Source organism: Carassius gibelio, chromosome A21 (genome assembly GCF_023724105.1).
Source record: "Carassius gibelio isolate Cgi1373 ecotype wild population from Czech Republic chromosome A21, carGib1.2-hapl.c, whole genome shotgun sequence".
Taxonomy (NCBI): Eukaryota; Metazoa; Chordata; class Actinopteri; order Cypriniformes; family Cyprinidae; genus Carassius; species Carassius gibelio.
The window spans coordinates 11,033,050-11,046,396 of NC_068391.1; the positions used below are offsets into that span (position 1 = coordinate 11,033,050).

Sequence of the window (13,347 nt, forward strand, 5' to 3'; positions counted from 1 at the left end):
TTGTATTTGTACAATTGTGTGTGTGACTGTGTTTGAGTGGGTGTGTCTGTTTATCTGTATTGTGAATGATTTGTAGATTGTACTCACAAAGTATTCACTGTATTTTCATATTTTTGTGTATTTTCCCATGCATTTCCAATGGAGATGTGCATCCATTTTTAACTGCGAACAACACAAGTGTGACTTTTTTTATGGCCATTTTGCTTTTCAAATCAAGCCCACAAATAAATAAATGTATTTATAAAATATACATTTTAACTTATATAATTGTTTTTGTGGTCACATAGCGACTGTTTCATGAACCACTGAAGTAGCGATTTTTTTAAATTCTAAAATAACTGAACAACACCATGGGCCAATTGCATAAATAAAGGCTCCATGTTAAGTGTGTGTCTGAGGAACTAGTTTTACCAACTAGCATTTAGCCAAGAGGTAACCAGTCTTACTTATTCAAACTGGGTCAATCTATCTTTTTGTAACTGACTTTATGACCAGTCTTGAAGAAAACAAATTAGATGAGTAACTTTTAAGACCAGTCTAAGCAGTTTGTGCAACTGGCCCCAGAGGGTTAATTGTTTACCACCTTTAACATCAAGGCACTAGGCTAAAATATTGTTGACATTGTGAAAAAGCCATCCAGCTGTGTTCATTCTGAGTTCACGGCTGGCTTATCAAATTAACCTAGCTTTAAACATCCAATAGTAAACAACACATGCCTTTCATTGCATTAAGAAAATGTAAAGTTCAGGTCAATTGTGTTGTTAGTGATCAAATTATCCACTTGATTCACAACATGATATGTTATTACACAGAACTGCAAACCTCAGGCAGTTTTTCCTCAGTTGTTTTACCCTTCAGCTCAGTCTCTGCTTAGTGTGTCCCTGTTTGTCTCCCTAGTGGCAAGTTGGCAGTGTACACTACCGCTGTCCATGGTGCTGATGAGATGGTAACTTGCTCCTGACTATAAAATTGGAAGAATGGTATTATGTTGAGTTAAACACTAATGATATTGAATAATGTCTCTCTTTCTGTCAAAAACGACAGAATGCATCGTTTATTTATTGTTGCAATCAATGTGTTATTGTCAGTATGTGTGTGTGCGCGCGCGTGGGTATACATTGGTGTCTACCCCGCCGCACATGCTCAGACTAGGAGTTCCCCCTCCGCTCGTAGGCCCCTCCCAGACACGCGTGAGAGTGATCCGGAGCTCGGAGAAGAGCCTCAGTTGCACGGGACCGCAAGAACGTCGCTGGACCCGGGAGGACCGGAGCGAGAGACGCCACCGTGGGACTGGAGTTGTGCTCAGGTAACGTATTCATACAAGCGAGGCCGTGCTGGTCTGTTACATGAGATCGAATCTGACACGTTTTAGAATGCGAGACTGTAATTACCCGAACGAACGAGATGAGCGCGCTGATTTATGTTGATCGTCTTGCGTTTTAAGCGCGAGAGGTAAATCTTGCCACCTGACGGGATGCGTGCAGAGGCGAAAAATTAATATTCCGCTTTTATTAGATGGAGATTCGTGATGGTTGCAGGCATCTGTTGTCATATTTTTAAACTAGTGTGGGACTGGAAGCCTACTGCATCTCTTTGGTGCACTAAGGCAAAGTAGAGTCCAATTTGTTCTTGAACAGCAGAGGAAAGCGCTTTCCATTGTGTGTCGTTAATTAGTTGTCCCCACGCCTTGCGTTTCTTATTAAGATAAGTTTGACCACCGGGCTGACAGGAGCGGGCAGTCCCTTGGTCCTTAATTTATTCTTTCCAAGAAATATACCTCCAAATTATGAATAAATGACCATTGCAAGTTAACTCCCTGTTATAAAATTCAACTGGTTGCTGTGTTTTAGGACATTCTACCTGTGGTATCTAGAAGATTATTTGCTGGTCAGGTGATGGACCAGACACCATGTTCTAAACAGCTTGACCACCTTAAACTGACCAATTAGTGGCTGGTTTGTTGCAAATCCAAGTTGTTTTACCAGAATGAAAATCTGACTAGAGACCAGCAACCATCTTAAGACTTGATTTGTACTAGTCTGTTCATTTAGTCTGTTCTAGCTGGTCTAAATTGGTCCAATCTAATTATTAGCTGACTGACTAGTTCTAACACCCAGATTGAGTATCTTAAACTGTTACGACCAACCAGTAGGTGGTTTATTGCTGATCCAAGTTGGTTTATCAGCTAATGACGATCTTGACGAGACTGTCTAGAAACCAGCTACCATCTTAAGATTGACTTTCCAGTAAGGCTAGTAAACCTGACTATTTTACTACTCTAACTAGTTCACTAGGTGTGCTGTAGTTGGTCTAAGATGGTCATTAGCCTAGTCCATTGTATCATTGGCTTGTTGACCAGCATGTTCTAAATGCCAGTTTGACCATCTTAAACTGGTGTGACCAGTTGGTAGCTGTTGTGTTTACCAGCTGATGACCATTTGAATTCAATTAGATGACGTACCAGCTAATGACGATCTTAAACCTGGCTGGTAGAAACCTGTTACTTATTTTTGTCCCAAAATAAAGCTACTATCAAAAGAGTGATCTAGCGGGGCTAATAAAATGGACTAATTTACTAATCTAACTAGTTCTATTCTTAGCTTATTAGCTGAATGACCAGCCAGTGTTCCATAAACCAGCTTGACCCCCATAAATGTGTGTTAGTGGTCCAAATCTGTTTAACAGCTAATGGGGATCATCTTAGACTAGCTAGAAACCAGCCAACATCTTAAACTGTATTTTTTAGTATAGCTAGTAAACATTATCAGATTACTAGTCAAACTAGTTCACAATTGTTTATTGAAATTAGTGTTAATTAGTACCTAATGTACAAATTTGTGATTTTTTTTTAATCAAAAGTTTTAGTTTTAACAACTAGTTATATAATCATAGGCTGATGATGATGATGATATATATGTATATTTATGTCCAAATAGTACAAAATGTTTCTCGTTTGTGACATTAAAGAAAAAAAAAGTGTTGAGACTATATTACCTGAAGTGTAACATAAAATATTATGGTATTGATAACCATTTTAGTCATGTAATTTGCAGCCATTAGTAAACTGCATTTCAGAAGGAACCCATCCAACACTGACTGCAGTGCATTTTAAATTTAGCATATTTTGTAATAGTGTTGGATTCAGCAATGCATGTTTTGAGTGTTCATTGTAAGTCATGGAGTGTGAGGGGTAATTGTAGGCATACTGTGTGGTTGGTGAGATGACATGCTACATGTATTCATGAGGCGGCTGCAGTAACGCAGCTGGGAGACCCTGAAATCATGATTGTCAGAAATGCAAGGGGGTTTTCATCAAACTCTTTGGTGCACTGTCTCTCTGCCGGCTATCCAGCTTCCTCTCTAGCACTCGCACGTTTTTCTCCATCTACTCTACCCCTCTTTCCACTACCACAGTGGGAGTTTCTATAGGTGGTGCACCACAGTGGCCCTTCCATCCCGTGGGATTCATACAGTGCATTTTCTTCAGGGACTCAATTTTTTGGGTCTCACTCTGTTTTTTTTTTTCACATTAAGCATAATGCTTAATAGAGCAGAGACGAGAGACCATAAATTCCATCATTCCACTACAGTGCTTGTAACCTTTTATGAGCTAGTGGTACATAAGTTGGCTGTGAGGGAGAGTCAAAAGGCCACTATCTGTCTTTCAACTGGCATATTACATCCGTCATTAGGCTTAAGGCATTCCACATTCATAAAACCTTATGAACAGATGCATATGGTAGTCATAATATTCTTGCTGCTTTGATCACTCAGTTCTACTCTTTGGAACCCTGAAGTGTGAATTCCACTTGCAAGCCTCAGCACTTCCTACCTGCTTCCTCCTGTCAGGAGGTAGAGGAGAGATGGCTTGCCTGTGTGGTGGTCTCACTGATGTCACGAATCAGTCACAAGATGAGGCCAGGCACCATCTGCCGTGCTGGCTGTCCAACTGCAGTGTTTTCATTTCCTCAGGTGCTCCAGTCTAGTGTACTGTACAATCCAGTTAACCAAACCTGTCCCAGTTCTCTGTTTAAAAAGCGAGATGCTATAAAGCACTTTAAAGGGAAATTATTGTTTAGTCCACATTAAGCACAATCATGTACATTTGTGGGTTAATTGATTAATTGATTGTGATTACCACAAAAAACAATTACAATGAAAGTGAATGAGGCCAATTTGTGAACTTGAAATCCTCACCGTTTCAGTACTTTAGCCACGATTTATGAACAATGTGCATGTTAAAGGGGGGGTGAAATGCTCGTTTTCACTCAATATCCTGTTAATCTTGAGTACCTATAAAGTAGTACTGCATCCTTCATAACTCCAAAAAGTCTTTATTTTTATTATATTCATAAGAGAAAGATAGTCTGTACCAATTTTTCCCGGAAAAACACGAGCACCTAGAGGTGTGACGTGTGGGCGGAGCTAAAGAATCACGAGCGCGAGTAAGCTTTTGCGTCGAGAGCGTTTGGAAGCTGTGACACAGATCCAGAGGCTGAAATTTAACAAGAGCAGCATCAGCAAAGGCGTCTCTATGTGGTATGTACTGAAACTGTATATATTTGCTTAGCGGTTTTGGAAAATGACTAAGTTCCACTTTATGTCGTCTTTTTTTTTTTTTTTAAGCTGTACATGTGGAAAGTGCAGTTTGATACCAACATCGCATGTTGTTTACTTGATGTGCTTACGCGGTGATAGCTAAGTTAACAACACAGAGATATTTGAAGCAGTTTTACTCACCGCATGCGGTTCCAACACACGATCGTGACCCGTTTTCGTTGGGACTGCATTATCCTTAAGAAATAAACGATATGCAAATCCGGCGTCAAACTGGGCCTTGTTTGTAAAACATGCATCTTCGAAATGCAGGAAACAAACACAAACACACTTACACAACTCCGTTGATGCTCTGTAAAAATAAACTCCATCCACTGGTCCCTTAATGCTGTTTCTCTTTTGGTAATCTGTGCAGGGTTGTCTTGCCCTGGCAACCAAAAACACATTTCTTTTGTGACTTATCGCGACGCTCTCGCTCTGATCAGGCTGTGCTCAGCCTTTCAGTGCTCTGCTATACAGGAGCGCGCGCTCTTCCGGTAGACGTACCCTCAGGACCCATATAAGGAAATTCCGCTCCATCTAACGTCACACAGAGCCATACTCGAAAAAAACTTTCCGAAATTTGTGACAAACCGGAAGGAGTATTTTGGGAACAAAAATACTCCTTCAAACGTACAACTTAATTTTTGAAACTTTGTCCATGTTTAGCATGGGAATCCAACTCTTTAACAGTGTAAAAACTCAGTATGCATGAAATAGCATTTCACCCCCCCTTTAAGATGATTTTATTAAAAAAAAAAAAAAAAAAAGAACAACTAAATTTCTGTGTACAGTTATGTCAAATTTTATATGTTTATCACCATGAAAAGTTAACACCATAAACCCTAAAAAAAGTGTAAAAATGAAAACCAGCTTTACAGTTCAAATAATATGCAAGTTTTAACACTTCCATAGGTAAGTTGCTGATCATTACATACATTTTGTTTCTTAGATTATAATTTTTTTTAATAATCATTGTTATTTTACTATCATGTATATGTGCCATTTATTAATATTTTGAATTAACTTTTATTTTTATATTAGTTTTTTTAGGTTTAGTTTTTTGTACTCGTCATTATAAAAGTTTTATTTCAACTTTGCTTTTATTTATAATTTTAGCACTTAAACTTATATTATTTCTGTTTTATTTTGTATCATCTAACATTTATATATATTTTTTTCTTTTATTTCAGCTTTATTTTTAAAAAGAAAACAATTTTAATTTTAACAACACTGGTGGTAATCAACAAATGCTGTCAAGTTTACGTTACTTATATTGAATCCTGAATATCAATAATGTACATTATTACATCTTTACATTTACAGTCATTTAGCAGACACTTTTATCCAAAGCTACTTACAAATGAGGACAATGGAAGCAATCAAAAACAACAAAAGAGCAATGATATACAAGAGCTATAATAAGTCTCAGTTTAACGCAGTACACATAGCAAGGGCTTTTAAATAATATAATAAATAAAAAGAAAACAAATAGAATAGAAAAAGAATAGAGCAAGCTATAGTGTTAGAGGTCTTTTGTTAATTGTATAATAAATAAAAGAAAACGGATAGAATACAAAAAGATTAGAAAACTAGTTAGATCATTTTTTAAGGAATAGAATTAGAATAGTGAGTGTTAAAGTTAGAGGGTCAAATAAAGATGGAAGAGATGGGTTTTAAGCCGATTCTTGAAGATGGCTAAGGACTCAGCTGCTCGGATTGAGTTGGGGAGGTCATTCCACCAGGAGGGAACATTTAATTTAAAAGTCCGTAAAAGTGACTTTATGCTACTTTGGGATAGCACAATCAAGCGACGTCAACATTAATGCCTTGAATTTTATGCGAGCAGCTACTGGAAGCCCGTGCAAATTGATAAACAGAGGTGTGACGTGTATTCATTTCGGCTCATTAAAAATTAATCTTGCTGCCACAATCTTTAATATAAAGATGATGTTATTACAATCGCCAATAAATGAGGTGTGCAAGAAGCTTCCTCCCACATTTGATAACTTGATATTGCTTGATCATATAATGTAACTATATAACTCCAATCTTTACATTTTCACTGCAGAGCTGGCCTTAGAATGACATAAGCTAGTTTTCTGTCATTAGTGCAGAGAGAATGGACAGAAAGCTGAAGACATAATTCATCTTCCTGAAGGCCTAGGAGTGGAGATGAATAATTCACCGCAGCTCGACTTGCTCAGCTCTAGAAACTAGCTTCTGAGAGATGTGTGATTGACAGATGTCGGAAATAGGCAGAGAAATGGACAGAAAGATCCTTTTCTGTAGATCTGGACAGATACGTTGTGCTCTCTGGATAAGATGTTCTGAAGTTTCACTCATCTGAACTACTTTACTCTTGAATAGCTCTTATAGACTCATTCAGTCAAAAAAAAGTATTCCCCAGTCAATGGAAGAGGGGTGCTAAACCGACACACTCATCCCAGTAGGCATTGGTTTTACACTACTAGTCTTGGAAATGAATAAAGCCCTCTAATGATACGTTCCAGTTCAATCTGGATTTAAAGCCAAGTGTCCCAGCAGCGCCAAGTCACAGTGACATGGTTGTCATCCTGCCACGTGACTTCATCTCCTCCTGCCAGGCAGAGTAAGTGTGTGTGTGCTGCAGATTATCAATACTTGAGGGATTCTTTCCTTCTGATCTCTAAAAGAAAGCAGTTGCATTGTGATCGTATATATTTTGTCTAGTCTAATTGTTTTTAGATCCTCTCAGTCTCATGGAGTCTGGCCAGGTGCACACTTTTGACTTTGTTTGGTCCATTCTGTAGCTTACACTGACCTAGAAATGCCCACTTAGACAGGAAAAAAAGAGAAACATCAAACCGATATGCAAATTGACCAGCTAGAGTTTGTTTTATTTTATTTGACATTTAGGATAAACTTTACTATCCCAAAACTTTTTTTTTTTTTTTTTTTTTTTTTTTTTTTTTTTAAGAATACACTCACCAAGGCTGCAATTATTTGATCAAAAATTTTCAATAGTTGTTTTAATATAGTATGAAATTAAATTTATTCCTGATATGGAAAAGCTCAATTTTCCGCTGTTGTTCCTTAAGTTTTCAGTGTCACATGATCCTTCAGAAATCATTCTAATATACTTGGTGATTCAGTGATTGGTTGAATGATAATTTGGTGATCAGTTGAATAATAATAACAAACCAACATGAGAAAATGAATTCAAATAATGTCACTGCAGTCAAATAATAATAATAATAATAATAATAATAATATAATCTATATATTTATGAAATTGTAAATATCTAGTTAGCTTAGCCACTACAGATTTAGATTTAGATTTGATGCAGCATACCTATCAAACATCTCATCTTAATAAAACTTGTGCTCCTACTATTCCAGAAACCATTTCATTTTGGAACTGGTGGTGATTTCACCCCATTTTTATGAGCAATATGCTTGAAACAAATATTGAAGGAACACAAAGTTAGTAAGTCATGCACGCATGCACACAAATGTTCCTGTTGAAGAAGGGGATGAGATCTTTACCTGAGTTGACAGGAGCAAGAGCGCCTTGTACTGTTTCTGCACTGCATCTGTCTCACATAGCTCTCTCTCTCTCTCTCTCTCTCTCTCTCTCTCTCTCTCTCTCTGTTTGTGTTGTTCTTCTTTAGGCTGAAAGATGTTCTCCTCTGTGAAGGCCTTTGAGGGGCAGCATTACTCCAACCTCAAGAGGCAGTGTCTACAGAGTGGACGTCTGTTTGAGGACCCACTGTTCCCGGCCGTAGATCACTCGCTCTTCTACATGGGTAACAGGATCGGCCGTGTGCACTGGAAAAGACCCGGGGTCAGTGCTCAGAGCTCTTCATTTAACATATAGCATACAAATGGGATATACAGTAGGTCTGCACTGCTTGTTGGAAAGAGATTGATTGTACTTCGTTAAACCTTTAAAACAGAACCTTAAAGCTGAACACATTCAGTTTCTTTTCAAATTAATCTATTTACATTTCAAGCTAGGTCAGCTGTGTTTGTATAGTGCTTTTCACAATGCATGTTGTTCCAAAGAAGCTTTACAGAAAATCATGATTTTAATGTTTAGAAGTAAAGACATGTCATTTTAAATATAGATTTCTGAGAAGTATATAAAGCACATTTCTAAAAAGTAGACTGAAAGTATAATAATTGTAATAGTTATAGTACACTTCAATAAACTTATTTTACGTAAGGGACAGAAATTCTAAAAAGTTTTGTTTTTTACTTGGTTTTTCTGAAAATTATAAGACAGGGTTTGTTTGTTTTTTTGACCATATAATGTCAATGTTAGTTCACAAGGACACATTAGATTTGTGAAACCTAATTGGCTGAGGGGAAATAGACTTCTTGAAGCATCATGATGGTTTTCCTGCACTTCATTACTCTTTTCTGAGTTAATGATACATTGCAGCTTCCTAAAACCTATCTGTAACAATTCGAATCCCAGGGATGCTGTGTGATACTCCCCCATGTCCGTCTCACCTGGGGGCATACTAAGTGTCAAGCCTGTCCAAGTCAATTATTCCTTTCTCTCACTCACTCACTCACTCACTCCTGGAATGATGCCCGACCCAGAATCTCATTCGCACACACACTCGCTTAACACACCAGTGAAGTGTTCCAGTCCGGGGCGTCTGAATTGCAACCTCGGCAGCTCCTGTCGTCATTAATTCATGCTATAATTGAGGTGGACACTACATTTGGTTCTGTACCAGAGTTCAAGACTGCAAAGCTAAAATCTTCACCGTCTTAATGCGCACAGGAGCAGCAGCGGAGAATGCGGGAATATAAGGATCAAGTACAGACAGTGCTAATATCTCATTCATTGTGTTGTAGTGATAATTAAGACTATAGAGACTGAATAATGATGCTCAGACTGTCTCTGCATTTGAATTCAGACTTTTTTAGAATGCTCAATGGGACTGTGAGGAACATTTAGGGCTTTTAAGATTTAATGAGCTTCTTTTTATCTGATTGCTTTAGTTTATTATAGTTTAGTCAAGATTGGTTTTTCTAGCTATACCTGCACTTACTATCTATCATGCTGATTTTTTTCATTTCTGCTCCTGACTCTTTCAATTTCATTATTATCCCATTGCTGGACTTCACAAGCCATTATGTGATGTGATGTATTTCAGAGTTTATATGCTATTATTACTGTAACCTTTAATAAGTTAATGTTAACAAAAAATGAATTACTGCATAAACTGTACTACCATTCAAAAGTTTGGGCATAGTAAAATTGTTAAATATTTTTTAAAGAATTCTATCATTTACCATATATATATATATATATATATATATATATATATATATATATATATATATATATATATATATATATATATATATATATATATATATATATATATATATATATATATATATATATATATATATATATATATATTCTTCTTCTTCTTCTTTTTTTATATATACTTTAAAATGTAATTTATTCATGTGATGCAAAGTAAAACTTTCAGAAGCCAATACTCCAGTTCTAATATGTTGAATTGCTGCTAAAGAAATATTTCTTATTATTAATGTTGAAATTATTTGTACTGCCTAATATTTATGCTGGAATCATGATTCAATTTTTCTAGGATTCCTTGAAAGAAAGTTCAAAAGAGCAGCATTTTACAGACGTCTTTACTATTATTTTTGATCAATTTAATGAATCTCTGCTTTATAAGACTATTCAAAAACATTTTACTGACCCAAAAACATCTGAACAATAGAAAGACTTCATAGCTATTTGATTAAACTAATAGCCTGCATGGGCTATGTGTAATAATGTGGTTCCACAGAGGGGGGGTTTTATATTTTGATAAAGTGATGAATCATCAGGACCATATATTATGAAAGTAAGCGGGGCCAATTTTGATTCATTGTTGATTTTAAATCACTCACCATCAAGGAGATCCCGTTGTTTGTTGTACCTGAACTGTAAAAATGAAATGCTCCTGACTCTTTCTATGTTTGACGTGAATGAAGACATTGCCACAAATCACTCTGACTGAGTGAACGCCATTAGGAGTTTTAATGCAGTTCACCGCAGCTGCTTCATATTTCACTGTCTCCCCCCACCACCTTGGGTCTTTGATTGTGCTCTTTTAACCACTTTCCATCCCTCACTCCCACCCTCTTCCTTCCATTTCTTGTCACCTCTGCTCTCCAAAGAGAAGAAAGAGTGTTGTTTTATGAGTTGAAGCCATGGACCAGGTCATTTATCCAGACTGTGGGCTCACTGGTGTCTGGCCTGAGCTGAGTTTATGTTCATTGACTCTGTGACTGGCCTGGCGGTCTGATCTGTCTTATCTGTCAAAGCTGGCCAAGACAGACTCATATTAGCCTGTGAACCCTCAATACATGAGATAATGTGAAAGAAACACATACACATGAAAGCTTCTAGCCCCAGGAGAGGGTTGCTCCTTGGATTCCAATTTGGGCTGTGATTAAAAAGTGTGTGTGTGTTCAGAGAGGTGGCTGGAGTGCTGAGCTATAACACAATGACCTTGCATGCTAATCAGTCCGCTCTCCCATCCTCTTAACACTCACTCACTCACACACACACAATACTCTATAATAGCGACTAACCCACAAATTCTGCTCTGAAGAGAAGATTCACACACAAACAATATATTTTCTTTCTCTCTGTCAGCGACTTTGTCTCAGCATCCTTTGTTCTATGTGATCGGTGAGACTATGGACTTGTGAAGGATGTTAAGATATTATGCCCACTTTCAGGTTTTCTAGCTCTGAAGGTAATCGCAAAAACCTCTAAATGCTCGTCAAATAAAGGTTGATGTATAGCACTCTGGAGAAAAACGGTGGTGTTTTTTTCGGCCCCTGAGACAAGAGGAGCCCATTAAGGTTCTTTATAGTCTAGTCTGATTGGTTGGAAGTAGTCTTTTGTGAGCTGCCTACATAGGAACAATTTATAAGCATCATACCCTGTTGGAAAAGGGGAAACGAATCGTGACCAGCTCAAAAAATGTGGTCATCCAGAGTTTTTGAATATTATTCCAATAAAATATTTTGAATTGGTTTAATTTTTTCATATTGTAAATTTTCATTTTATTTTTAGTAATTTAGTTTTGTCTCATTTTTAAAAAGGTTTTATTTAAAAGGTTCTATCTAACTTTCATAGATTTTTATTTCAGTTTTAATTTGACTAATTTGAGTACTTCAATTTAATTTCATTTATTTGCTAATGCAACATTAGTAATTTTTCTAATGTTTTTTGTCTAATTTTTATATTTGATTTTGTTTAATTTCAGATTTATTTCAATTACCAATAATCGGTTTTATTGAGTTTTTGTCAACAACAATGTATTCAGATTTATTAAGTTGCATTCTAAAATACCTATTTCTGGACAAATAAGCATCATATGTATAAACGTATGGATAAGCTTGGTGGGAAAAAAAAATTATAAATCATTCAGTATTGAAAAAATATATAAAAACAGTAAGCATGATTAATAAGTCTTATTAAAACATGACTTTTTTTACCTAATATTTATGTTAGTCATGTATTTTTATGCCTTTTGTGCAGCCTATGAATCGTTTGCTTAGCAGCATGCTGACGCCGGAGTGAGCAGCTGTATTTGTATTGCCTTTGTAAATATACTAGATAAGTCATATCTTGTTTTATGAGATTTATTTTAATTTGGATGTTTCCTTAGAAAACAGCCATCTATGTAGAGAGTAGACAGCAAGGCAGCTCATTTGGTTTAAAGCTGTATAGATTTGCACTCATGCTTTTTGTTTACGTGTCTCTTTCTTTATGAGTTTTTCACATTCGCTCAGCTGCACACACAAATTACATCTTATCAGACAAGTGTTTTATTGATTAAACTGATGTCAGAGCTCTTTTGAAGCTTTTAAATAGATTTTCTAGATTCGTTGCTGCTCACTTGTTAATCAAAAACCTGAATCTTAAAGAACTGTCAGAAATGAGAAGGCAGCAATGAATCACATTACCGTGGATTGATATTTCATCCGTTCAATGAAACCCAAAATGACCTGGCATTGCTCTCAGAGGAATGATGGTGCCTTGAACCAACTCACCGCACCACACCGAACTTGTATTCTTATCTGTTTAAGACAAACTTCGACTGAAAAGCATTGTATAATGGATGACAGAGTGGTAATATCAAAGGGTCCGATGGAAAATCAGTCATGCAGTGTATTTATGCAGACCACAAACAAAAACAGAGTTGTAGTGTCGGCGTCTGGGTTTCCTGGCTCTGGAATAGAGAAGTGTGTTTCACCTTGCGAATTTGACATCATTGCACTCCGTTCTCACACACCGTGGGGGCACGATGAAATGTCTCATCTCTAGTGGTTTGTGTGAGTTGTTGAAAGGCGGAAAGATGCCCAGCGCTGAAAGAAAGAAATGTGGCGCATGTGAGTGCAGGGCTGGATGTGTGCCGGAGAGTCCTCGCCTGCTGGGCTGTGGAAAGATTTCAGATAGCACAATGTGAAAGACATATGAGTGTTGTGAGAGCGAGTAAATTCGGACTGTGAGAACATGTATTTTATACCTCCAGAGACTAACCACAGGAAAAACACATAACTACACACACACAAACACTTTTTGATAACTTTGTAATTCTTAAAGTGTGAGACTTGTTAGACTAGCAGTTATATCTGGGTAAAAAAATTCGAATATATTCTTAATAGTGATTCTTAAAACCCAAGACCAAAATAAATTCTCAGGTTTCTCAACCGCAT

General features: G+C 36.9%; 1 protein-coding gene across 2 annotated transcripts in view; it reads left to right on the forward strand.

Annotated features, from left to right (window-relative positions):
* Window positions 1-1,150: 1,150 nt before the first annotated feature.
* Window positions 1,151-13,347, forward strand: part of LOC127941879 (calpain-5-like) — a 31,705-nt gene continuing 19,508 nt past the window's right edge. For both annotated transcript variants that reach the window (XM_052537323.1, XM_052537324.1), the window contains exons 1-2: window positions 1,151-1,306; window positions 8,250-8,422. In XM_052537323.1, coding sequence (XP_052393283.1) covers window positions 8,258-8,422 — 165 coding nt within the window. In that variant the 5' untranslated portion in view covers window positions 1,151-1,306; window positions 8,250-8,257. The remainder of the gene's footprint in view (window positions 1,307-8,249; window positions 8,423-13,347) is intronic.